The sequence below is a fragment of the Corylus avellana genome, chromosome ca2 (assembly GCF_901000735.1).
Source record: "Corylus avellana chromosome ca2, CavTom2PMs-1.0".
NCBI lineage: Eukaryota > Viridiplantae > Streptophyta > Magnoliopsida > Fagales > Betulaceae > Corylus > Corylus avellana.
In genome coordinates this window covers 2,542,869-2,566,941 of record NC_081542.1, presented here as the reverse complement: position 1 = coordinate 2,566,941, position 24,073 = coordinate 2,542,869, and the positions used below count along the sequence as shown (strand labels likewise).

At 34.9% G+C, this 24,073-nt stretch overlaps 3 protein-coding genes across 8 annotated transcripts; 2 read left to right on the top strand and 1 right to left on the bottom strand.

Moving 5' to 3' along the window:
* The first annotated feature begins 1,511 nt into the window (after positions 1-1,511).
* Positions 1,512-4,669, top strand: LOC132172470 (very-long-chain (3R)-3-hydroxyacyl-CoA dehydratase PASTICCINO 2A). Its single transcript, XM_059583985.1, has 9 exons — positions 1,512-1,679; positions 1,804-1,915; positions 2,120-2,138; positions 2,238-2,326; positions 2,448-2,501; positions 3,036-3,106; positions 3,325-3,406; positions 4,279-4,375; positions 4,466-4,669. The coding sequence occupies exons 1-9, from the start codon at positions 1,609-1,611 to the stop codon at positions 4,534-4,536; spliced, it is 666 nt and encodes a 221-aa protein (XP_059439968.1). The 5' UTR covers positions 1,512-1,608; the 3' UTR covers positions 4,537-4,669.
* A 556-nt stretch (positions 4,670-5,225) lies between these two features.
* LOC132172469 (MADS-box protein JOINTLESS) lies at positions 5,226-11,991 on the bottom strand. Of its 6 annotated transcripts, none has more exons than XM_059583981.1 (10): positions 11,804-11,991; positions 11,517-11,651; positions 11,160-11,399; positions 8,342-8,420; positions 7,374-7,438; positions 7,194-7,293; positions 7,058-7,099; positions 6,322-6,363; positions 6,089-6,246; positions 5,226-5,387 (listed from the first exon to the last, which is right to left on the bottom strand). In XM_059583981.1, exons 3-10 carry the CDS (start codon positions 11,339-11,341, stop codon positions 5,369-5,371), a joined length of 687 nt encoding a protein of 228 aa, XP_059439964.1. In that variant the 5' UTR covers positions 11,342-11,399; positions 11,517-11,651; positions 11,804-11,991; the 3' UTR covers positions 5,226-5,368. The 6 variants fall into 6 exon arrangements, with proteins under 6 accessions (XP_059439964.1, XP_059439966.1, XP_059439967.1 ...); XM_059583983.1 differs by having other exon boundaries at positions 11,517-11,640; XM_059583984.1 differs by having other exon boundaries at positions 11,517-11,597.
* A 9,084-nt stretch (positions 11,992-21,075) lies between these two features.
* On the top strand, positions 21,076-23,518 carry LOC132172468 (protein ROOT PRIMORDIUM DEFECTIVE 1). The gene has a single exon (XM_059583977.1). It carries the CDS (start codon positions 21,848-21,850, stop codon positions 23,036-23,038), a length of 1,191 nt encoding a protein of 396 aa, XP_059439960.1. The 5' UTR covers positions 21,076-21,847; the 3' UTR covers positions 23,039-23,518.
* The last annotated feature ends 555 nt before the right edge of the window (positions 23,519-24,073 follow it).

The window sequence follows — 24,073 nt, the reverse complement described above, 5'->3', positions numbered from 1 at the left end:
TGTTGAAAGTTTTGACTCTCAATAAAAGTAGCTTATGAATTGTCCATAAATTTGGCTAACCAAAAATTAACTCATCACAATTTTGGTAATTGAAAGGGTGGGTGACTCTAGCTTTTGCCACTACTTTTTGACGATAACGAAATAAAAGGCCATCCACTCACAAGTGGTATGTTAGCCAAACATTCGCCTACATGATAAATTACTAACTATTTTAACAGTTTCAATTAATTAATTAATTAATACTTTAATATTTTTCATCATGTGAGAGTTTAAACTCAGGGAGTTTAATATTTTCCCTATGATGAGAAATATTTTTATATTTTTCATTGGATTGGGCCCTTGAAAAGACTCACAAAAGAAAGTCCTTGGAAAAACCAAGGAAGAAAGTCTAGGGGTGCGTTTGGCAAGGAGTGGACTGGACCAGACTCAAAATCTCAAAAAACTATTCTCAAAATCAATCTTAACATTCTCACTTTTTATATCACATCAATCACTTTTTATTACTATTCAAATACAAAAAATCATTAGAAAACAAATTTTTTTTCACTTTTTTATACAAAATATTTTTTCTTTTTTTTTTCTACATCAATCAAATCTGTTATAGTTCCGGTCCACTTCTTAAAGACTACTCATTTGCCAAACATAGCCCTAAAGGCCCAAGACCACGTGAACCAGCCCCTCATTTGACTCAGGCACGTAGGATAAAGAGCAAGCATCATATGACTCTCAACTGAATAATCCTAGAGAGTAAGGGACACGTGTTATTGTCGTTTAAAGAAGTTATATCAGATCTTCCAAGAAATACAATAGAACATCCTACCTAGGAATGAAGAATCAAGGCACTACTCAATCAAATTCAAGAATGTGCCATCTTCGAGAGGGAAGCTGCATAATCCACCAACGGCACCACGAGATGCTCTCACACTAAACCTAGCCCTAGCTATAAAAGCCCATGGGTTAGGTTTTACAAGACACTATGATATCTCTCTACTATTTTATATTCGTGTATTCATATTTTGTGAGTATTCATTGTTATCTTATAACTTGATATCTAACTTAAGCATCGGAAGTAGAACGACCGCCATCCTTCTAAGTTGCAACCCTTCATTATTGATATTTTCGTGTTCCTTGCAAAACTTAGAAGCATAAAGCTACCTAGAGGGACAATTAGTCCAACACTCATCATAGGACCGTAAATGAACAGTGGACAATAAATCCAAATCTTTTGGTTTGAAGTCTTGCAAAGATATAAATGGATCTCTTACCACCCATCTAATCTTTTACTTTCCAAATGTCTAACTAGTAAATGGGAGTTAGAAGCACATCATTGACTTTCTTTAAGAATTCGTTGAGGGTTGGGAGTTGGAAGATAGGAAAACTTTGAAACGAAACATTACACAAGACATCTACAGACAATAAGTAGGTGAGCCACTCAACTAAACCTCTTAATTAAATTATTTTTCATGCCCATCTCTCTCTATCTCTATATATATATAAAGTACCTTGTATTTCCTAATAATTGTGCAATCAAACCTATATCTCTAGGCTTAGGAGCCTAACCTCTCTTTGCATCTCTCTCTCTCTAAACCTCTCTTTATTCTTCCGCCAATGGCAGGATTTTTGTCCCTGGCCAGACGCTTATACCTCACTCTCTACAACTGGACCGTTTTCGCCGGATGGTAACGCCCAAATTTCCTCCAGATCTCGCTCTCTCGCACTCTCCGTTTGGACCAATTCTTTGCATTCATTCGCATATGGGTAATGAATTTAGTTCTGTCATCTGTGCTCCTTTGTTGGTTTCAGGATTCAAGTTTTGTATCTGGCTGTGAAGACACTGAGGGAGTCAGGCCATGAGCAGGTCTACAATGCGGTCGAACGGCCGCTTTTGCTCGCTCAAACCGCCGCTGTCTTGGAGGTATTACTACCACCCCGCCACTTGTGGAAGTAATTGCTTTCTCGAGAAGAGAAATTCAGCCGCAGATATGCATTTTCAACATCTTTTACAGACATTTTGTTTCCCCAAATTAGATCGAGTCTCGGATTCATCGGTTCTAATTTGTACTAGTTCAAGTATCTTAACTTTATTATCCTAATATTTCTTTATTTTGTTCTTTAACAGATTGTTCATGGTCTAGTGGGTGAGTGATATTTTTTGTTCTTCATAACCAAGTTTTATTGTAAACCAAAATTACTACTTTCTGTTTCTTTATTGAACTTATTTTGAAACAAAAAAAAAGGTCTGGTGAGATCTCCAATATCAGCAACACTGCCGCAGATAGGTTCAAGATTGTATTTGACATGGGGCATCTTGTGGAGTTTCCCCCAGGTTTCAACGATTTCTATTTTTACCTAATACCCAACTGTCAAATTATTATTATTGTTGTTGGTATTAGTATTAGTATTCTCTTAAAATCCATACGTGACAGAATGAAGCTTATGATTGGCAGATTCAGACTCACATACTTGTGAGCTCCCTGGTGATCAGCTGGTGCATCACGGAGGCAAGTGTTACATGATGTTCAGTTTTTCTTGCTATTTACATAGACTGCATTTTCGGTTTCTATTTTGTTCTGTTTTTATTTGCGTGTCAAACTGTTGCATTGCTAGTAACGTGGTACAAACTGCATGAACACCACCTATATGACGAAATTACTGAACCTAGAGCCCTCTAATTGCGTATTTCTGAATTTGGATCTGTTTTTTTTTTTTTTTTTTTTTTTTGAGGAAATATCATGTTAAACTGAAGGAGAAGAAACTACAGTGATTTACTTTGGAAGAAACTGTGGTTCCTTTCTTAAGATTTTTATTTTTTATGGCTAGGTGAATGTGAGATGCCAACCCTTTTGTATGTCTTGGTACACTTTATAGACAGAAATCAAAGAGAGAAGAACAAGAAATTTTGTTGTGGGTTAATTCCCAACTTTTGTTGATAGTTGATACATGCTTAATCGTGTTGATTTGCCTTTATTGAAAAATATAGTTTGGAAATGGATATCAGAAATCATTTTTTGGGTCAATTTATTTTGTTACTGTAGATTATTCGATATTCTTTCTTTGGGATGAAGGAGGCGCTTGGTTTTGCACCTTCATGGCTCTCGTGGCTCAGGTATAGACAATTGGATTTGTGCCCATTGGATGGAAATAATTATTTATTTATTTATTATTTTATAAGTAAAGCAAATTCATTAAAATTGCAAAGGGCGTAACGGTGTAACCCAAGTACACAAGATATATATAAGAAAAAAAGACTCTGGAAGATAAAGAACAAGTAGTGGAGAGATAATTATGGGTTTATTTCATTAACATTTTACGTGTGGCATGCAGGTATAGCACCTTTTTGTTGTTGTATCCAACTGGCATTGCCAGTGAAGTTGGTCTAATATATGTTGCCCTGCCATTCATCAAGGTAACAATTGTAATGACTTAGAAAACTGAGACTTTGTTTGCTAATACGTATATTTTGGCGGAACTATATATACCTCTTAAACTGAATCACCTCTACACCAAACAAGTTGGCTTGTTAATGTTTAGAGTAATATTACTCTTCACACTCATTTTATCACACGAACTTACATGATTTGTTTTATACTAGAATGAAGTTGTCTTAGTGGAGCGTTGTTGTTGCATATCTCGAGTAAATGCCACAAAGTGCAGAAACGGTGGTTTAGGAGTGTGACAGACTACTTCATTGAAATTAATTAGCTTATTGAAATATTGTTTGCCCAACACTTGCATCATTATTTTTGTGAAGCCAGGAAGTTTCTCTTAATGGTAAAGTTGCCACAACTGTTGGTTGTGTATGTAGAACATTTTACATCTTTCTCTTCTTATGGCCCTATGTTCAGGTGGTCATTTATGAGAGAGAGAGAGAGAGAGAGAGAGAGAGAGAGAGAGAATTTTTTTTTTTTTTTTTAAAAAAAAAAGCAATCTCGTAGCCTGTTAGATATGCACTTTACAGTCCCATTTAGGTTATGACACAATTTGATGGATTTATTTCACAATCTCTTGATAAGCATTGAACTGGTTGAAATGCGCTTTATTTAACCTCTCTGTCATCCATTTTCAAAGGTGGGCTGGGGAAGCCAAGTTTGGTGACTGTTCAATGCTCATCTTGTGCTCTCTACTCACAACGCATTGAAATGCAATTTGTTTATTATCTCTTTTTTTTCTTTCGCCCCATGCTTTGAAAAAACATTTCATTTCAACAAATATCTTGCAGCTTCCATGAAACTATTTGTTAAAAATGTGCTCACTGAACGAATTGTGGTCTCCTTGCAGGCATCTGAAAAGTATTGTATAAGGATGCCAAACAAATGGAACTTCTCTTTTGATTACTTCTATGGCGCGATTCTTGCCATCGGAATCTATGTCCCAGGCATGGACTCAGCATTCTTCTTTGATAGATAATAGCTACTTTTTTGTTTGTTTGCAGACTGTAATTGATGAATGTCATAATGTGTTGTAGGTGGCCCTCACTTGTACTCTTACATGCTTCGGCAGAGGAAGAAAGTTCTCTCAAAGTCCAAGAAGGAGTAGAATGGCAGCCACATTTTTTTTGGTGTGTTCTCAATTGTTTATCGGAAGTTTGTGGGTCTGAAATGTAAATCTATTTTTAAAAAATGGTTATTCGGAGCATTATCAAATTAAGACATGAAAGAAAATTGCCTAATTTTGATTCTTAATTTGGTTAATTCTCAATTATGTACTTTTAATTGCGTTTTATTACTTCTTTCGTGTGGTCCGACAAAAAATAAATTTTTTTGAGAAAAAGAGAGGGAATCTTGTCACGTAAGTAAGAAAAAAAGAACCAACAAAAAATAAAATAAAGGGGAGGCCGGATCCATTAAGGTGGTCAACAATTCCCACGAGTATTGTTGTATCAAAAGTGGTCGGTGGTCTGGACACCCATTAACTTCTTTTTATGACTATCCCCTAAGCCACTGAGGGGGGAGCGCCAACCGCCCTAAGTGGTACGACTTACTATTGTTTTCACGTGGCAAAATCCAAACCTTTCATTTTAGATCTTTAGAATTGCAATATACCACACTCAGTTCAAAATAGCTACTAAGCGAATGTTACAAAGATTTTTTTTCAATTTGAAAAATGTCTAAAGAAATGGTAGGAAAGTCACGGATCCAAAATATGTTCCAACCCATTCATCACAGTAGGCCCGAATCCCCCTGTTTCAGCTATAGTGGCCCCTTTGATTTCATATACGCAGCAGAAACACCAAAGTTCTCATTTACCTTTTACTAATAAGGGTACTTAAAGTTCAAGTACCTCTAAACCCAGCATGGGTTGGATTCGTATTCAACTAATACATGTCAAATTGACCCAAGCTATATATAGATATCAGAGTCCTTCCCATTCAGCCTGAGTAGGGTAGCCTGCAACAATTTAGTGAAAGATGGTCATCAAATGTGGAGAAGGAAGATATTTATAGGGAGCATGCTGAAGCATTTTCAAAGTAAAAAAGATTTCCATCTTTATGGGAGTGGTCCTAGCAGATACCAACTAAAGTTGCAGTGAAAGCGCATTTGAATAAAAGTAAACACTACTCTTTGTGAAGGAAAGGTGCCTATGGGCTCTGCTCTTTACAGGACAGTGGGTTTACTATAGAGATATTAGATTTTTGTCAAATCCTAGAAGTTATGCATATCACAGATTCACAAGTTACAAGTGACATGTGTCACCATAAATCCCAGATTCACAACCAAGTTCTGGCACCACCTGTAATTTTCCCTTGAAGAAAGTGTTTTCCTGCTCTTTAGGAAATCTAACTTCCCATGTGTTTCCACCGGACTAATCATCATTACACTCGGTTTCACATTTTTTATTTTTTATTTTGAAGTCACAACCGATTACATGTGTATGATTAAATTAAGAGAAGAATGTATGGTGCAACTTTTCGGTATAAAGTATGATCAAATAATTGTCTCCAAAGCTTTTTCCATACATTAACTACTTATCGAAAAGTATAGCCAGGGGCCCAGGCTAGTCTTTATATAAGTTGTGCAATGAGTCCAAATATGGATAGGGCGTCTGAAAGCTTAGTTGCAGCAAATTGAAAATAATGAGCTAAACTCACCCCAACTTGAGGGACGTATCTGAGCTCTCATAGTCATGAGGTGGGGCACCAGTGGAGTTGCAGACGTTAGTGACAGACTCTGATGACTGGCCTTCCTCAGTAATCACATTCTCTGAATCACCACCAACTTGCCTTCGGCCATTAGATATCTCTGCCACCTTCAGTCGAACATTAATTTCTATTAGCAAGCATAGAATCACAGAGAGAGAGAGAGAGAGAGAGAGAGATCATACCTGTTGTCGTAATCGCTCATTCTCTTCCATCAACTGCATCCCCTGTATGATCATGAATTCAAATTTACGGTAACAATGCGTGACAAGAAAGGTGAATGAATAAAGAAGTAACAATAATTATCAACATTTTAAATTCATTTCCAACAAAAGGTAAGTTTGTATTCTTGTCTTTTCTTTTGTTTTCTCCTTCGGTGAGATTTGGGTGTATTGGGGTTATAGATTCTTGGTGATTTTTTCTCTCCATCTTTGATAGTAAATTTCTTTACGATCACTTCCACCTGTGCACATACCTCACATTAAGGAAACCACAAAAATCTTGATGTTATTGTGTGTGATTGTTTTGTCTTATTCACCGTAATTGTGGTATTTTGCACTACACTTACGAATTTTGTCAAAATCCTACTGGAATTGCTCATTGCTCATATATATACACGAGACACATGTCAAACCCGAATTACAAGGTCTGCAACTTAGTTACATTTCAAATCAAGAGTACTATAGTCTGTAGCTCACTCAAGCTCTAAAGTCTTGAGCTCAAAGTACAATAACTATTCAGATCCACAAAACATTGCAAACTATTATACATGCATACAACTCAAATATCTATGCTTTATGAATATATTATCTCACACCATCTAATATATCTCTTCTTACACTACATTTTTCTAAATGGAGAAAATGTGCAAGAAAGTTTTTCATCAATGAGCAACAGTATAGGGGAAATTTAGTTTCTAACCTTTCTTTGAAGGTCACTTATCTCTATCATAATCTTCTCACCCTGAAATGCATAGAATTCTATTAGATACCAAAATAGAAGCTAGAGTCAAGCCCATAATTGTACCAACAAGTGACTAATAGAAATAAAAACAGACCTTTTTCTCTATCACACGGCTTAACCCAGCTTCAAGTGACCTCTCTAGCTGCTGCAGTTCTTCTATATTTAGTCCTTGGAGCTCCTCTCCTCTCATTTGCCTATTTTATGAGGAATGTAATGTCACAATATGCATGCATAAAACCTCCAAGCTCACATTTTGTTTTTAAAAAATTTATACCTTAATTGATGGCTTTTCTCTGCAATTTCCTTGCTCAATCTGGAGTAGTTGCTGTTCTCCACAAGCTGCAATACACATTTAATTATTCTTTTAGAACATAAACCTAAAAAAGAAAAAGATCATACAATGGTCAAAATTGTAAATCAAATGTTTCCGTTAAGAGTTTGAATAATATAATTATTCTGTCTTGTAAAAGTTTAAAGATCATAAAAGAATTCAAAGAGCAATTGGTAGCAACATTCAGAAACTGAGAGCACTTTGGGAACTATAAACATGAGTTTGAATGAGTACCTCTCCATCTATAACCAAGATAATAAAGGAAAAATAATTTTTTGGACAAGTTTATTTTCAGAATTTTGGAATGTGATAGAATATAGAAGTTTTCCATATTGTATTATCTTTCTTGTATTCACTACACCTACCCAATTTTCTTTATAAATAGGCTCAATTGCAACACCAACGTTAATTCATTAAAGTCAATAAGAGTAATAATGTAGCCCTACAGGCATTTATCAGTGATGGACGTAGCCGTCACATAGGCCTTTAAGACCAAACCACCCCAAAATCTCTAGTCTCCTTTTTATCTCTTGCTTCCACTATTTTCTCCCATTTTATATAATTGCAAATTTCTACAGAAAGGAAATCACTGCTTATCGTCGTCAGTTGGGAGAGGGGGGAGGAGCGGAGACATTATAACATTAAATTTAGAAACACAAACAAAATATAGGCAGTTTTTCAAATAGATAAAGGGCTTTAAATACCAAGATCAAAAGTCATCAGATGCATAGGATCTTATGCAGCTAGGAGTAGATAAAACTTATCGACCAAGTACTTCAAAACACCGTTAACATCATTTTTTTAGCGCATTCTGTGCTTCAAGTGTTTTATCATAATGAAAAAAATAAATGCACAAATGAATATAATAAAAAAAAAATTAAAAAAAAAAAAAAAAAAAAAAACACACTGACCTGCAACTCAAGAGATGGCTGATCAAGTTTCTCAAGGTTCTTGGAGTGCAACTTATGTCTTTCTACTATTTCCTTCATACTTCAAAACACCAAAGTATTACAAAGTCACTTGTGAGAACATATATACTCGATTCCAAAGAAGATATTTATGTCCATTCATTGAAATATTGAATACGTTAAAAGCAAATGCAATCTTCAAGTAAAATATAGCTTGGATTGAAAGTTCAAGTAGCCATAACATGGAGAAAGGACTGGGGTCTGGACGGGAATTTACTGAAGGGGGGGAAACATCTTGTAGCAAATAAATGAAAATTTGCTTATTTGGAAGCTTCGCTTAATTAATTGATCATATGATGGAGTCAAATATATTTACCCCAAAAAAGGGAAGATTCTAAGATTTTTTTTTAAAAAAATAAAAATAAAAAGATAGAAGAAAGAAAACTGATTAGAATAAGAAAATTTTCTTCAAGCACTAATACAATCTACCAGTGAATGTCTATCTTCGATCTCCCATTTTCAGAAGAGACAAGTATACCTGAGCATATGAGAAAATATTGGTAGATATTAATCATATTATAAAGCATGTCTTGCTGTACATGAAAGCTACTAATGTATCACTAAACTAATATTGTTTGAAATGTGTACGCTAAAACTAGTCATTAACTTAGTCTATTTCAAGAAATTAAAATAAAAACAGAAAGAAACCAGAACTATATTTCATTGTTCGGCAATATGACACATTTTTTATTTTCTTTTTTCTTTCTTGTACTTTCTCACCATCTAGTGAGCGAGCCTTTAACATATATATATATATATATATATATATATATATATATATATATATATTTCATGCATCATTCTATATCATATATTGGTTTAAAAGTAAGCATCACTTACATTTGTTAAAAAGGGCCACTGAAATATCCATACAATCCTACTACTTTTATCCAAATATTCCCCCAGATATCCAGAATCAGTCATAATATACTTTTCATATCAAGGATGTGATATCCCTCAACAAAAGCAACAAGAACCATAGTAGACGCATCTAATTTTTGTAAGCCAAAGATTCAATATACAGATGTTCTGAAACAACAGGGTCGTTGCTAGCAAATATTGTACTTCTGAGAAATGTGAAATAACTAATCATTCCAGTCTTCACTTGTCTACCTGCTAGCACTATGATGAGATGCTCAACTGCAATTAGTTCAGTATATTAGAACATTGTCTTGGCTCCACTTTGGTCCTATTTGGACCACATAATATGTAAAAGAAAAAAAGGAAAGAACAATGATAAATACACACAACCACATTCTTAATTAACATTATTATCATAATAATTATGAATGAATTCAAGACTTGCAGCCGCTATAACCACTGAAATATAAGCTGCTTAGCCTGCTTTAGCATTTACGATTAAACTTCTGCAACCAACATTTTGTTTACTGGTATTACCGCAATCCACAAGTCTAGAGTCCACTCGCATGGCTACGGACAAGGACAATGACAAAGAAAACTGTCACCTCCCATTTCTCATGCCATTTGAGGCCCCTTTTAATTTCTGAATTTGATTTTTATGTTCTTCCAACGTAGCTGTTGGCAAATGTATTTGGCTGGAGTTTATTGGAAAGATGGTTTCCTTATTCCTATAAGAATCTTTAATTAGTCATGTGGTTCAACTCATTTTCATTATCTCTCTTTATGGCATAACAACATTGCTTCTATTCCTCTCATATGCCTTAATTCTCCTCCCTCCTCCTGCTTCTGTTGTTTTCATAGTCCTCGTCTTTCTAGTTTTACCGAAACATTTTAACGTGTTTTCTTCTTTTTCTCTTTTATTGGGATTGGTTATATACTTCATGTGTATTTGGTTGTGCCCCCTTCCCCTTCGCTTTTAAAGTTTGATTTACATAAAATAAAAATAAATAAATAAATAATGACTACACCCTTCTTAAAAAAGTAAGGAAACAATAACAATCTAAAGCAAAACATTAATGACAAACACATTACTCTAAACCTATCTCATGAAACAAAAAGCACAAATATACACGTTAATAGAGTGATGCTCTTAATTTATACTAAATATTTCATGAAAGCCTTAAAAACATTTCTTAAAAATACTACAAATTAAGTTATTTACAAACAGTTCATAATTAAGCAAAAAATCTGACTTATCAATTTCTCTTAATTATTTCACCGTTTGTAAATAACTGCACAGTTTTCTTTTTTATAATTAACATGAATTTCATGAAATCCTGGCAACATTCCCACATAAGTCGCAGCTTAATTAAACTGTTTCAAGAAAACAGTACGATCGATGCAAAAGCAAAACATAAATCAACCTAAACAGACAAGATGTATATTCAAGCTCCCCACCAGCCTGACATACATACATACGGGCCACTCAGCTCTGCCGCAAAACACAACAGTTTCGAGCCTATCGATCCAACCAAACAGTATCATAACGAGATCCGATGGTGTGGGTGACAGAATCCAATTCCCACCCATTCATCTCGAACCACGACACGCCGTTTCGAACTCCAAGCAACTTGCAGACCATTTACCACACCAATAATTTAATATTATCCTTTATATATATAAGTAAAAACCTAACAGCTAGCTTTATTACTTCCATTGACGTGGGTCTTCTTAGCTCTCAATCTTTCAATGATTTTAGCAAGAAGCCGTTTAAAAGATACCATCCTTGTTCGAGATCAAAGTGTGAAACTTGGTCGGTAAGGAAGCCATCAATTTACAGTGAAAATATAATCACAAGGGTGCGTATAAAGAGTCAAGAGAGGGAGAGAGAGAGAGAGACCTTGAGCTGGAGTACTCGAAGAGCTTTCCAGTAGAAGAAAAGATAATAACAGCAACATCAGCATCGCAAAGCACAGAAAGCTCCTCAGCTTTCTTAAAAAGACCTCTTCGGCGCTTGGAGAAAGTGACTTGCCTAGCCGTGGCGTTGTCAATCTTCTTGATCTGAATCTTCTCCCTCGCCATGCTCGATTTTCTTACCCTATATCAAGAAGGAAGTAAGAATCTTCTACTTTTGAACCTCCTACCCAAAAAAAAAAAAGAAAAAGAAAAAAGAAAGAAAGAAAAAGTAAGAATCTTGTTGTTTATATATAGTTTGTGAAGGCAGGGAATAAACCAGGATGTAATCAACAAAACCCACCACAAAAAAAGGCCAAAGGTAGTTGCTATATATGGAGCTTGTGTGAGGCAAAAGCAAAGGCTTAAGAGAGAGACAGGTCCACTGCGAAAAATGGCGGCATTTTGCCAAATTTAGCTAAGAATCTCTGCAGAAACCCTAGTTAGAGAAAAAAGAGAAAGAGACCCATCTCAGATCCAGGTGGGGGGTGCTACAAATTTCCAACCAATTACAGAGCGTGGAACTGGAACGTACAGAAGAAGATGGAGTAGTTGATTGGTTGTGTGGAAATTTTAGGCCAAGAATTTTACCTGTTTGGGTTGGTGTTGGTTTTGGTGCTGTTCGGTTTGGAAGAGTTCTTCTAAGCTGTGAAAAGTCACTAATGAATGAGAGAGAGAGAGACAGAGAGAGGGGGAATGTATGATAATAATATGTGAAAAATGAAAGAGCCTTTTTCTGGTGAAGCACGTCTTTGGTCTTTTTCAATTCCTTGGCTTTTCTTTGCTGTAAAAGGTTAAGAAGGAATTTGCATAGAAATGATGGAAGAGAAGGGCGGGACAGCTATTTGCATTTTTTGAGGGCCTTCTCTAACACTTTTTAATATTTTGAATGGGTAATTCTGTAAATTACATTTGTATCCTACTGCTTGGATAAAAGTTCCAATTAAGCCATTGTTTTAAAATAATAATAATAATTAATTAGTTGAGATTGTTACTTCACCCGAGCAACACTAGTTATTTTAACTACCCAAAACACTTAAAAAAAAAAAAAAAAAAAAGAAGCTACTGCATTATGAATACAAACTTTAACAAATTATTTATTTCACTCTATTTTCATCGAACGTTATTTTTATTGTTTTTAACCTACTTTTTTTGTTTCCCTCTCTCTTGTCCCCATAATTCTCTACCGTGCTCATGTTAATTGCGACCCTCACCATCATTGTTGGTATCGCCAACCTCTTCCTTTTTTTCAATTGATCTTAATGGACCAATCTCTTGGCCCGGGCTTGAACACCACACCCCCATCGGGCCGAAGCATGGTTTGCCTACACTCACTGGTGGAGCCGACTTGTCTTCTTTTGCAGGTAGGCTTATTGTTGTCACCTCTAGCCTTACTTTGGGTGAGCGTGGAGGCAGTGTCACGACACTTGTTCTAGAGGCCTATAACGATGGCTTAGCACATGACAACACGTGGTTTTGAGTGCCGTATGTCAACTTGATGTTGAGTTGGGCCTCGCTGATCTACTTGCCAATGAATGAGAGAGCTGGGAAGGTGGCGAGCAAAGAGGTTAGCGAGATGGGTTTCCCCATTGGGGTTTTGAGCGAATTGCGTATGAAGATTGAAGAAGAGAGATTGGGGGTTTGGCTTGAAGAGACGAGGAAGCCTAAGGAGGAGGAGAAGAATGAGAGAGAGGGAGAGATAGAAAAGGGCGGTAAAATAAATTTAAAAAGCTTTTAAAGTGTTACCGTAAAAGTTTTTACTATAGCACAATTTTATTTTAAAGTATCTGCTAGATAGGAAAAAGGGTTCATAATAACTATATTTAACTATTATGAACCTTTCAACTACTTTGTTGGAGTAGCTCTTAGATCATTATTGCAACAACTTTTTACCTTTTTCTTAAAATATAAAAGTGTTAGTTGTGCTTGCAATTTACTCATAACTATTATGCAATGTACTACAGTTATATTAGTTAGAAAAAAAAGTATTCAGTCACTTTTATGCGTGGTTAACTACCCTATTAAGGGCAATGAAGTGGTCAGTTCTCCACTAAAATTGTGACCACCTCCAACTACGAAGATTTGATGGTCGCAACCTTTTTTATTTTTTATTTTTTTGTTGGGGTGTGTATGTATATATAGCAGGCAACTTAACACTACCATATCAATATGCATAAAGGATAGTACATAAACGTTACAAGCCGGTAGGATTACTCTCTAAAATATGAGTCATTTTTAAGAAAAAATATTAAGAGTATTCTGCCGTACATTCCTCATTTGTTTACAAAAAAAAAAAAAAAACGGGATTTCATTATTGTTGAAGCATTTTTTGGATCTAACAGTTTTCGTTTGTTGTGATTTTCACGTTCTTCAAGGTGTCTCTAACCAGCGATCTTCGGGTTCCTACAAAATAATAAGAGCGTTAAAGAGGTCTATGGGGCTTCGAGGCCCCGTAGACCCTCCAATACTTAAGTTAGCAATCGTATATGAGGTCAAAATGTAGCCAGAGCTAGCAATGTATTAAAAAATAATGATTGATCATTTACCTCTCTGTAACTGCTTCTTTAATCTTCTCTCTTCAGATGATTAAAGAATCATTTAAAAATAATTGGGAAATAATGTGAGGTAGTTGAGATAATATAGAACCTTATGAGATAATTAAAGATTGTTGAGAGATAGTGGGACTCCTAGTGGATTTTATTCCCAACAATTATGCTTTTGGTGTGGTCCAAATTATAAAATATTAAAAGTTAATTAAAGCTCTAACAAAATGTGATTAGAACATGAAACACGCGTAAATTATTTATTCAACAATACGTGGGACCACTCCAGAAGACTTATAGCTAGGCCTAGGGCAACATAATTGTGCTGCATAAAATATTTTTTGAAATGTTATAAAATCAGATATATTTGGTAACATGCTTTCTTTAATTAATGTACGTGGATACTCTCAAAATCATATACAGAGAAAAGATGTGTGATGCAAGCACAACTTAAACTTAACTTTGATATAACTTTTAAATCAAATTTCTTTTTCTAGTTTAAAGCTCTCTCTCTATCACAAGACAATTTATTTATTTATTATTTTTTTTTTTTAACTTAAGAAAAAAGTTGAGCCAAAGTTGAGTTTAAGTAGTGTCTTTATTATTTTTCATGAGAAAATAATCTTTCTCACTAAAAATTGGAAATTTTTGAACCTCAAATAGTTGAAGTATTTATAAACTTTTAATATTTAGCCACTACATAACTATCAGAGTTTTTTTTAAAAAAAAAAAAATTAACTATGCTTACAATTTTAAAATCTCCAAGTATACTAATAAAATATAATAAAATATAATAGATACTTTTAAATTTTTTAGTTTTACTTTTTCTGTTCATAAAACATAATGATAAATCCCAACCGGCCCAAACATTCTTCTCGATTCTAATCAAAATGTAATAAATGAGTAAATAACAATAAAAAAAAGTGTAATAAATAAGACCGTAGAGCGGTCGGTGATTAGAATGAGGATCCTCTTCGTTTCAAATTAACAGGATAATATTCTGTTAGTTATATTATAGAAGCATTTTTTATCATTAAAAAGTGAAAAGACAAAAATACTCATCTACTATAACTAACTGAATATTATCAAATTTATTTGAAATTGAGAGATCTAGTTCATGGTGAGGGACAATAAAGATCATAATATCTTACAATTTTAATGAAATCATAGATTTTAAATTACGTGAATTTCATGTCATTATGTTATTGGGAGAGTTTGAATTAGGTAATACCTTCCCATAGATCACAGAGACAAAACAACTCCACGCTTTTCCTGCCTCTTGAACCCTGCAATGAATTGCCTGTTCATTCTCCTCGATCATGGAAACTCAAACAAAGGCCGGATCCCAACAAACCCTAATTCTACCATTGGGAGAACTGAGATGGTTACAAAAGGCCTCCCAACCCTCGAAATGTTCTGAAGAACTTTCTCCTTTCCCTATGGTCAAGCAGTTTCACTCCTTATTTACTGCTTTGACTTTGGTCTCTACCAGACCACAAAAGGAAAGCCTGTGCTCTCTTATCCAAAGCCTAACTTCGCTTTGTTTCATATGTTCCTTAGGATTCACTCTATTTGTTTTCAAGGAATAGTTCAATCCACTAAGAACCACGCCTCATAAAACATAGGTCTTTAGTTTGAATTTAATTCTCCCTCTTGTATAGACATGTAAAAAAAAAACATTATATTTTTCAAGTATATAAAGAAACCGTTTTATGATAACAAATTTATTTTGTTATATTTAACATATTCAAGATGTCACCTTATAAATATGTTTTCACCTTATTTAAAAATTTTATATTAGGTAACATCTTGTACACAATTACATTTAACAAAATAAAATCTTAATTAATTATGAAATGACTTTTATCATTTTTCTTGAAATCACACCTCATAAACCTGAAATTATTAGTTCGATTATCATTCTCCTTCTTCCACTTGTATACGTAAAAATGAAAAAGAGAATCTAGTCCATACCTATATCCATTCACTCCTAACCAATGCCCCCCAATAAATAAGGTGTTATTAGGATTATTCTTAACCTTGTTCTGTTTAGTCTTTATCGCTTAAAAAATAAAAATAATAACCAAGAACATTATTTCAAACTATATGGCCACTAGGACAAATAAGAGAAAATTAAGGTGCGCCGTTGGGAAAATTGAAAGAAGTTCAAGCCTTTCTCTTCAAAATGTTATGGGGAAGATCTCAGTCCGTACAGATACAGGCTACAGTCTTACACCTGCCGCTGTTGCACTGCAAAACAGCCAGAATTGCGTCCCTGCAAGCCGTCCTGTTACATCACCATTCCCGTTATCTCAATTTATCGCCATTTTATCATATCGTTCAGAAAATCCACACGTATTTTGGAGATAATTGAATAATTGAGTTTTCAACTTTTCAGCTTAGCTTCACCGGGAAGTGAGCCGAGGAATGATGATACGACGGCTCACGAACACGAACCAGTGTTAATATAAATATAATATTCAGGATCAAAGGTAGGAGTAAAAGTTTAAAACCACTAATCGTTTTAATCCCTAATTACTAATCGCTAAGGGTTTTTGAAAACAGTGAATGACCTTTTTAAAATGAAAAATGCTAAAAGTATAATTATTTTGTTCAATTTTAAGCCAATTTTTACCTTTTATTTTTTAATTTAAAAAATAAAAAAATAAAAAAATTTATGAAGCAATAATTTTTATTTTGGTCATTCTTTTATTTGGCTTTTTGTTTTTAAATAAAAGTTGTATTTTTCTTCATAACAATGACCATTTTTTTAAAAAAGTTGGTCATTATTATGAATAAAAATACAATTTTTATTTTTTTAAAAAATAACAAATAAAAGAATGACCAAAATAAAAATTATTGATTCTGAAACTTTTTTAATTTTTTAAAATTAAAAAATAAGAAAAAAAGTTAGATCCAGGCTGTATCATTCCTCTTTTAAAATATAATATATATTTATATTATATATATAAATATTATGTGGTACATAACAATAAGGTATTGTAGTATAGCGGTAAGTATTCCCTTTTGTGATATGGGTGACTAGGGTTTGATCCTTGCCCATTATACTCTTTTTTTTTTGCGCATAGAATTTGGGAAAGCAACCGCCACCCCCACTGCCCACCTCCTTTCTTCCTTCTTTTTCCCCTCTCCTGCCGACGCTACCCACTCTCCTTTTCTTCTCCTTCTTCTGTCTTCTTCTCTTTCTCTATTTAATCCCCTTTACAGAGACAGAAACAGAGTGAGAAAGAGAGAGAGGTAGGGAGAAAGAGGGGGAAATTTCAAGAGATTGAGGCAGAGGGTGAGTGATTGACGAGAGGGAGGGCTGGGTGAGACAGAGAGGGGTAAGAGCGCATAGAATCTTTGCATAATCTACACTCTATTCCCCACGTGATTTTTAAAAGAGAAGATTGTTACGCTTCTCTTTGGAAGAAGAGAACTTACGATCGTTTGGGTCTCCATTTAGCAAGAACACCTTAAAATGAAGTATGCAAATTTATAATGCAAAGTTCTTGGTGGTGGCTACTGATGAGAACTGTGAGGGTTTTAAACAGAGGATTTGATTTGTTTGAGAAAATAAAACTTGTTCATTTAGGTGGAAATAATGAAAAATTTGTTTGAGCCAATAGCTCCTCTTCAGTGTAGTCTGTAGAGCATAATTCTCTATAGTTTTTTCATAAAACTAGTTGTCCAACATTGCTCAACTAAAGCAACTACTCAACATTTATTATCTATAAATAAGAGCATTCTCAATGGAAGAGCTAAATATTACTTTTATAAAAAATGACTATTCAAATGTTTTAAAAACTCATACATTGGATTAGCCAAAAGAAAATGTAAAATAGATATTTGATTGAAATAGCTAAAAAAAAGCTAAATGTAGCAACACTTTTCAATGAAGCTATTTTATTTTTCATTATTTCTCTCATCTGTTTTCTCTTTTTCCCAAATATTTTCCTACTTTTTCTTTGCATGTTATATTTTTCCCAAAATTTTTCTCATTTTTCCTCTCACATGTTCTATTTTTCTCAAAACTTTTATTACTTTTAATAATATTTTAATAAAATAGATAGAAATATAGCTAATCGGATGTAGATACATTTAAAAATGGTTGAGCTAAACTAGATAAAAGTTAATTTTGAGAAGCCATTTTACATAAAAATATAGCTCATCCATTGAAAATGTTCTAAGATGGGTTAACCAGAAGAAGTAAACGCACAACTTGGTGCAAGCCCATGTGCAATCTAGTTGGCTTTTTATCCGTGTTAGTTTATTAAAGTTTAAATTTTATATAAGCAAGCTTTTTGGCCCATGTGCAATCTAGCTGGCTTTTTAGCCTAGCTTAAGTACTCGTGAGTTGACGATTGCCCAAAGAATTTTTCTTGATGAGTTTAGCTAAGCCCAATTTTTTTTTTAAAAAAAAACCGATTAATTATTAACTAATTTAATTAACCGTTAACTGCTTAACGGTTAGTGAAAGTCGTTAATAAATTTTACTAACCAACTGTTTTTTCACCCCCTTATCAAAGGCTTCACGTATATTTATTTTTACTTATTAAGCAAATTCGTTATTGACTCAAGATGACAATAATAACCACTGTTTTCTAGTTGAAAAATTGACGATAAAAGTAATAAAATTGAGAGAGAAAAAAAAAAAAAAAAAAAAAAAAGTACAGTTGAGAATGCTACGGTAGTTGGACGACTAATGAAGATTGTTGTGGATTCGATTTTATTTATGCTTTTGCTTTCGCTTTTACCGAGTGATGTTGACGGGGCAAGAGTTACCGCTCCCGGGCAAGCATGTTCCTCCTTAGCAACTATTCTGACACACTGATAGCGGTGCTGTCTTTTTTTAATCCTACTTTTTACTTCTTTTGGGGTTTTGGGGACTTGTCTCTCGTAGATACGTACGAGTATCTATAATGAGTCAATTAAAATTTTTAAGCGGCAACAAAAAAAAAAAAAACTTGTTAAGGGTAAGATCTCTCAATTTATAGTGAAATGGGGGAAATTTATTTAATATTCAAATTTTATTTTAATGTCATTTAAAGTTTTAAATAAGGTTGCTTACTTGAAACATAAAAGTTTTGTTCACAATTTAGAGTGTGTTTAAAATTGCAATTTAGTAAAAATAATTTGTATTTTTAAAAGATAGTACAAAATGTAAAGCATTTGATATTCCAATTTAAAATAAGAAAAAAAATATGCGATTTTTATGAGCAGTCTAGCTTGTTTAGGGGGTGCTTATTTGAAAAAGTGTAAATTTTAAACTAAAATCACGATTTCACATAACAAATATTTGATAAAAAAAAAACTTTTTAACATATTTTACCAAATGCATTTACGATTTTAAAAAATAACGATTTTCAAAAATATAATTTTTAAAATTGCACTTATTGAAACCGCAATGTCAAACAGATTCTTAGTTTTGTTCTAGAGTAATTTCTTAATAATTTTTTTTAAAAAAAGTAATGAAATTCAAGTAGATGATTGTGGTATAACTGAATGACATTATGGTAAAAATTAGTTATGAAAAATTAATGTTTGTAAAAACAAAAATTGACTTTCACCATCATTCAATATATGAAAATACAAAATACAACAGAAATGAAAATATCATATATATAATTCAAATCAATTTCAAGAACTTTTAATTATTTTTCCATTCATTCTAACCCAATGGCCACTATTGACCACCAAAATTTTCACTCACCTCCAAGCCCCGAGACAGGCTTCGTTTGGCAACAGGGATGTCCTAGACCCTGTTCACCTTTTGACCTTTTGAGCATCAAACTTTGAACTTTTAACATTAATATTTTACACACTTTGACTATATTACCCTTATCTTTCTCTGGCCACTTTTTGAGTTTTTTTTTTTTGTTTTTTTTTTAAATTTTTTTTTGAGAATGCCCAAATCACCGAAACAGGCATCCCCCTGCGCTCCATCCTTCACTTTTTGATTTTTTTTTTTCCTTGAAACATGAAGATCTTTCAAAGCCAAAACAAAAACTCCAAGAAAAATGGCGTTACTTTTGAACCAGCAGAAGGTTCAAGAACAAAATGCTTTTCTTTTTTGTTTTGCTCCGTGGGTATTTTTCAACAAGCTGTCCCAAGAAATGTTCTAATCTGGCCAGCTTTTGTGTGATAGACAAGAAAAATAAACAATTTGTATATAAAGACTATTCCCAGACTCTCTCTGTATACACAAATTTTTTATTGAATTCACACACACGTACCAAAGTTACACAAACTTACAAGGAAATGAAAAACTAAAGCAACCCACATAAAAAGTTTGCATCTGCAATTTTGGAGAGAGACACAAACCACCGGTGGAGGAGAGAAAGAGAGCCTTCTTCAACACCGGTGGAGTGATAGATAGGGTTGCCGGAACCTTACGCTGGGGTGAGAGAGGGGTAAGCGACGCCGGTGTTCGGTGTCCGTTGGCTGGAGTGACAGAGAGGGTGAGCGAGGGAGGAAGAGCGGGAAAGGGAAAGGTTTTCTGAAATAAATATCCCGAGAGGGAGAGAAAAAAGAAAATAAAAAGAAAGAGAAATATTAACCTGGACAAAGTGAACCTTGAGAAATAGGAAAAGGCTTTGGAAGGGAAATGGCGTGGAGGGCTTGCAGAGGGAGAAGACTTGCATGTAGGAGAAGAGTGTGCGCTGGAAAAACAAATGAATGGGTAAAAAGGTCATTTTAAAAATTGGGTTTGATGAGTCATGTGTTGGAAGGCACCATTACCGAGAGGGCACAATAACTAGGTGGGCGCATCCCGGTTGCCAAACACTTCCTGAGTTTGTAAAACTAATCAAGATGATGGTTCTAATGGTTACTTGTTAGCGATTTTGTCGATGTGCATTTTATTTGTGAGGTATTTTGTTATAAGAATAAAAATTATTTCTATGTAAAAAGTTATATTATTTTTTTGGTGTTTCAAGCGGATGCTCAGCTTTCTATTAGTAGAGGGTACAAAACACTCACTTTAATACGAGGAGTTGATTGAAGATCTTATTGTTTTGAAGGGTCATAATTATGAATTTCTATTAGATAATTAATATTTTACCATATTTAAGAATATTCGACTATTTTCTAAGTTGAATATTATCTGCCGGTTATAAAAGCTAGAGGTTCAAACCCTTCTTTATATATACTTTTACTCTTTATATATTTATTTTTTCACCTTTTTAGTTTTAGGTGTTTTTTAAAATTGAATTTAAGATATGTTTTTATTGAATTTTAATTTATTGATAATTTTTAAAATTACTTAAAAAAAATATATATGTAAAAATGAGTGTGAGAAATGTGACCGTGAGAGTGTGCAGCATTACTCCGGCTTGAAAACCAAAACCCAGTGGCTCTCTCCAGTCTCCGATCCCCTATACAATAACTAATCCCTAAATCGAAATCCTGGACCACCACCTCCAACAAAAAGCTCTTCTTCCGCTCTTTCTCCACCTCCAGGAGCCTTAGATCACAGCCCAACCACTGATTTCTTCGCTCTTTTCCCACCTCAGTCCCCACCTCACCGGCAAAAATCCCGTGATCCCCAACCCCTTTCACTCCGAAAACGGCTTGACCAATACCTACAGCGGCACCATCGACAAGGGCTGCTCCAAAGGCGAGAAGCGGACCACTAGCCCTGTGCTTTACATTTTGCGCATTGAGAGTCTTTCTATAGCTTCTAGTTGTGTGCTGGCTAAAGTGAGTTATGGTTTAGAGCCAAAGCAATGAGCGGTTTTGGGAAACTTTCCAGTTTCCCACCTTCATTTCGCCAAACTTCAATACCAAGATTCCAAATAAACTGCATCGGACGGCGGCAATCCGCATGAGAAACTGGGGCACACGGGGTCATGGCTGCTAGTGCCCGACGTCCTTGCGCTGACGCCTAAAGCATCTTCTGGTCTAGACGACACGAAGCGAGTTCCCTTTTTGGGCATTTACAGCTAAGTTCACATCGCATTGTCACGTTGTATTTGAAGAAACCAATATGGGCCATGTTTTTATGTTAAAAAACCAATATGCGGCATGTGTTTGACGAAAGTCGTAGCTGGGCTAAGATACATAAGTGAACATTGGCTAATTGTGCACAAGGATGAGAACCCACATTGTCAATTTCATAATCAAACACCCTGGCCAGTCATTCATGGCTGTCCGGTCGAAAACAAGCTCTTCACACTACGTAGCATCAAGAGCTAGAGACCCTGTGTTTGAGAAACTTATGGACAAGTACAAGCATCTTGTCAAAGTCATCGCCGTTCAAGACCTCATACTCGCAAACCCAAAGAACCCATGTGTGTCCCTTGACTTCCTGTCCAGGCTCTCCCAAAGGCTTCACCTCAATCGTGGCGCCGCTGCCTTCCTCCGCAAATATCCTCACATTTTTCACATTTTCTATGACCCCACCAAGTCCCAACCCTTTTGCAAATTAACTGACGCTGCTATGGAGATTTCATGCCAAGAAGCAGAGGCTATCACTGTTTCGTTGCCAGGAGTTGTTGACCGTTTATTACGGCTTCTGTCAATGTCCACATCCAAAATTTTGCCACTTCGTGCCATTTTCAAGGTTTGGAGGGAACTTGGGCTTCCCGATGATTTTGAGGAATCGGTAATAGCTCGAAACTCTCATCTTTTTCGACTTTGTGATGCTCATGAACCCAACACTCATGTCTTGAAACTAGTTGATGCGAGTCCTAGAGATCGTTTCATGGCATCGGTTGAAAATTGGAGGGTTATGGAGTGTTGCAAGCAGGACTGCAGTGTTGAAAGGGTGGAAATGAGATATAGTTTTAAACATGGGTATCCTCCGTGTATGAAGTTGAGCAAGAATTTTAGGGCCAAGGTTAAGGAATGGCAAAGGTTGCCGTATGTGGGACCGTATGAGGAGATTTTAGAGAAGAAGAGGTCTAAGGCTGGAGTGATGGCATTGGAGAAACGGGCGGTTGCAATCGTTCATGAATTCTTGAGCCTGACGGTGGAGAAGATGGTGGAAGTGGAGAAGATCAGCCAGTTTAGGAAATGGTTTGGGATCGAGTTAAATATAAGGGATTTGTTCTTGGACCATCCGGGCATATTTTATTTGTCCACCAAGGGGAAGAGGCATACCATCTTTTTGAGAGAAGCATATGAGAGGGGATGTTTGATTGAACCAAATCCTATATATGATGCTAGAAGAAAGCTTCTTGATCTTGTTGTATTGGGAAGTCGTGATTGGTTTAATGGTGAATCGAAGCCAAGGCACAATTTTAATTGCAAGGAGGCCGATGTTGCAGGAAGAGGACACTAATAGCCAAGATAATGACTGTTGTCTGTTGAGCATCCTGGCTAAACTATTTCAACTTCTTGTGCCAGGTGGTTCATTAGTTTGCCCATCCAAATTTATAGTTCCATTATTTGCTTTGTTCTAGAAGTTATCATCATTTCATTACCTATTTCTAATGATCAATTAAAGGGTGCAAATCAGTTCAATATGACCACGTTGAAGAATCATGCAGAGGTGATAACCTATCTCTCTCTATCACTTTAGATTGGCATTTATGGGCCAAAGCATGATTGTGCTGGGGAGGACCATATTATGTATCGGCGGGCCACTAAGGCCCAACTGCTAAAGAAACCTCAAAGAGACGTAAAAGATGCACATATGGCTGGCTAAGCTTATTACACCGGTGTTGTTGAACTTCAAGGTTCCGACAACTTTTCTGTTTAGTTGTGGAAGGGTTTTCAAACCATAGATGTATTCAAAAGATGTGATTTTAATGTACTCTTTCAAAACCTCAACCTCGTCTTTCTCAGTTTTATCTTCCTATCATCGAAAGCTTGATGGTGCGCATTCTTTATCCAAATAAGAAAACAAGCCATTGGGAAGCATGTTACTGTGTTTTTAATGGTAAAGCACACTTGAATTTCCATATCACAAATACCTCTATTTCACTTGAATTCAGAACTAGGGGTCACCAAGAAATTCATTCTCTTATAAATAGGTAAGACCATAAGTTTAACGCCCGAAACGAATTCCCTTTTTCAGTGTATTGCCAATAAAAATAAAAAAAATGCTTGAAACAAATTAGATCAAAGTGTTAAACCCCATTTTCAATTTAATTTGCACCTAATTGGATAAAATTTTCTTTTAAAATTGGGTTGAAAGTTCCTGAAATTTAGTTTATTAAATTAAAATTTGTTTTAAAAACATATAACTCTCATGTGTATTTTAATAAAAAAAATTAACCGAATATATGATTTTGAAATGCATTTTCTTATTACATCTAACCATGACCAAAGAAGTAAATGGTCTTTAGAGGTTGAGATTTCTTGGAGTTGGGTC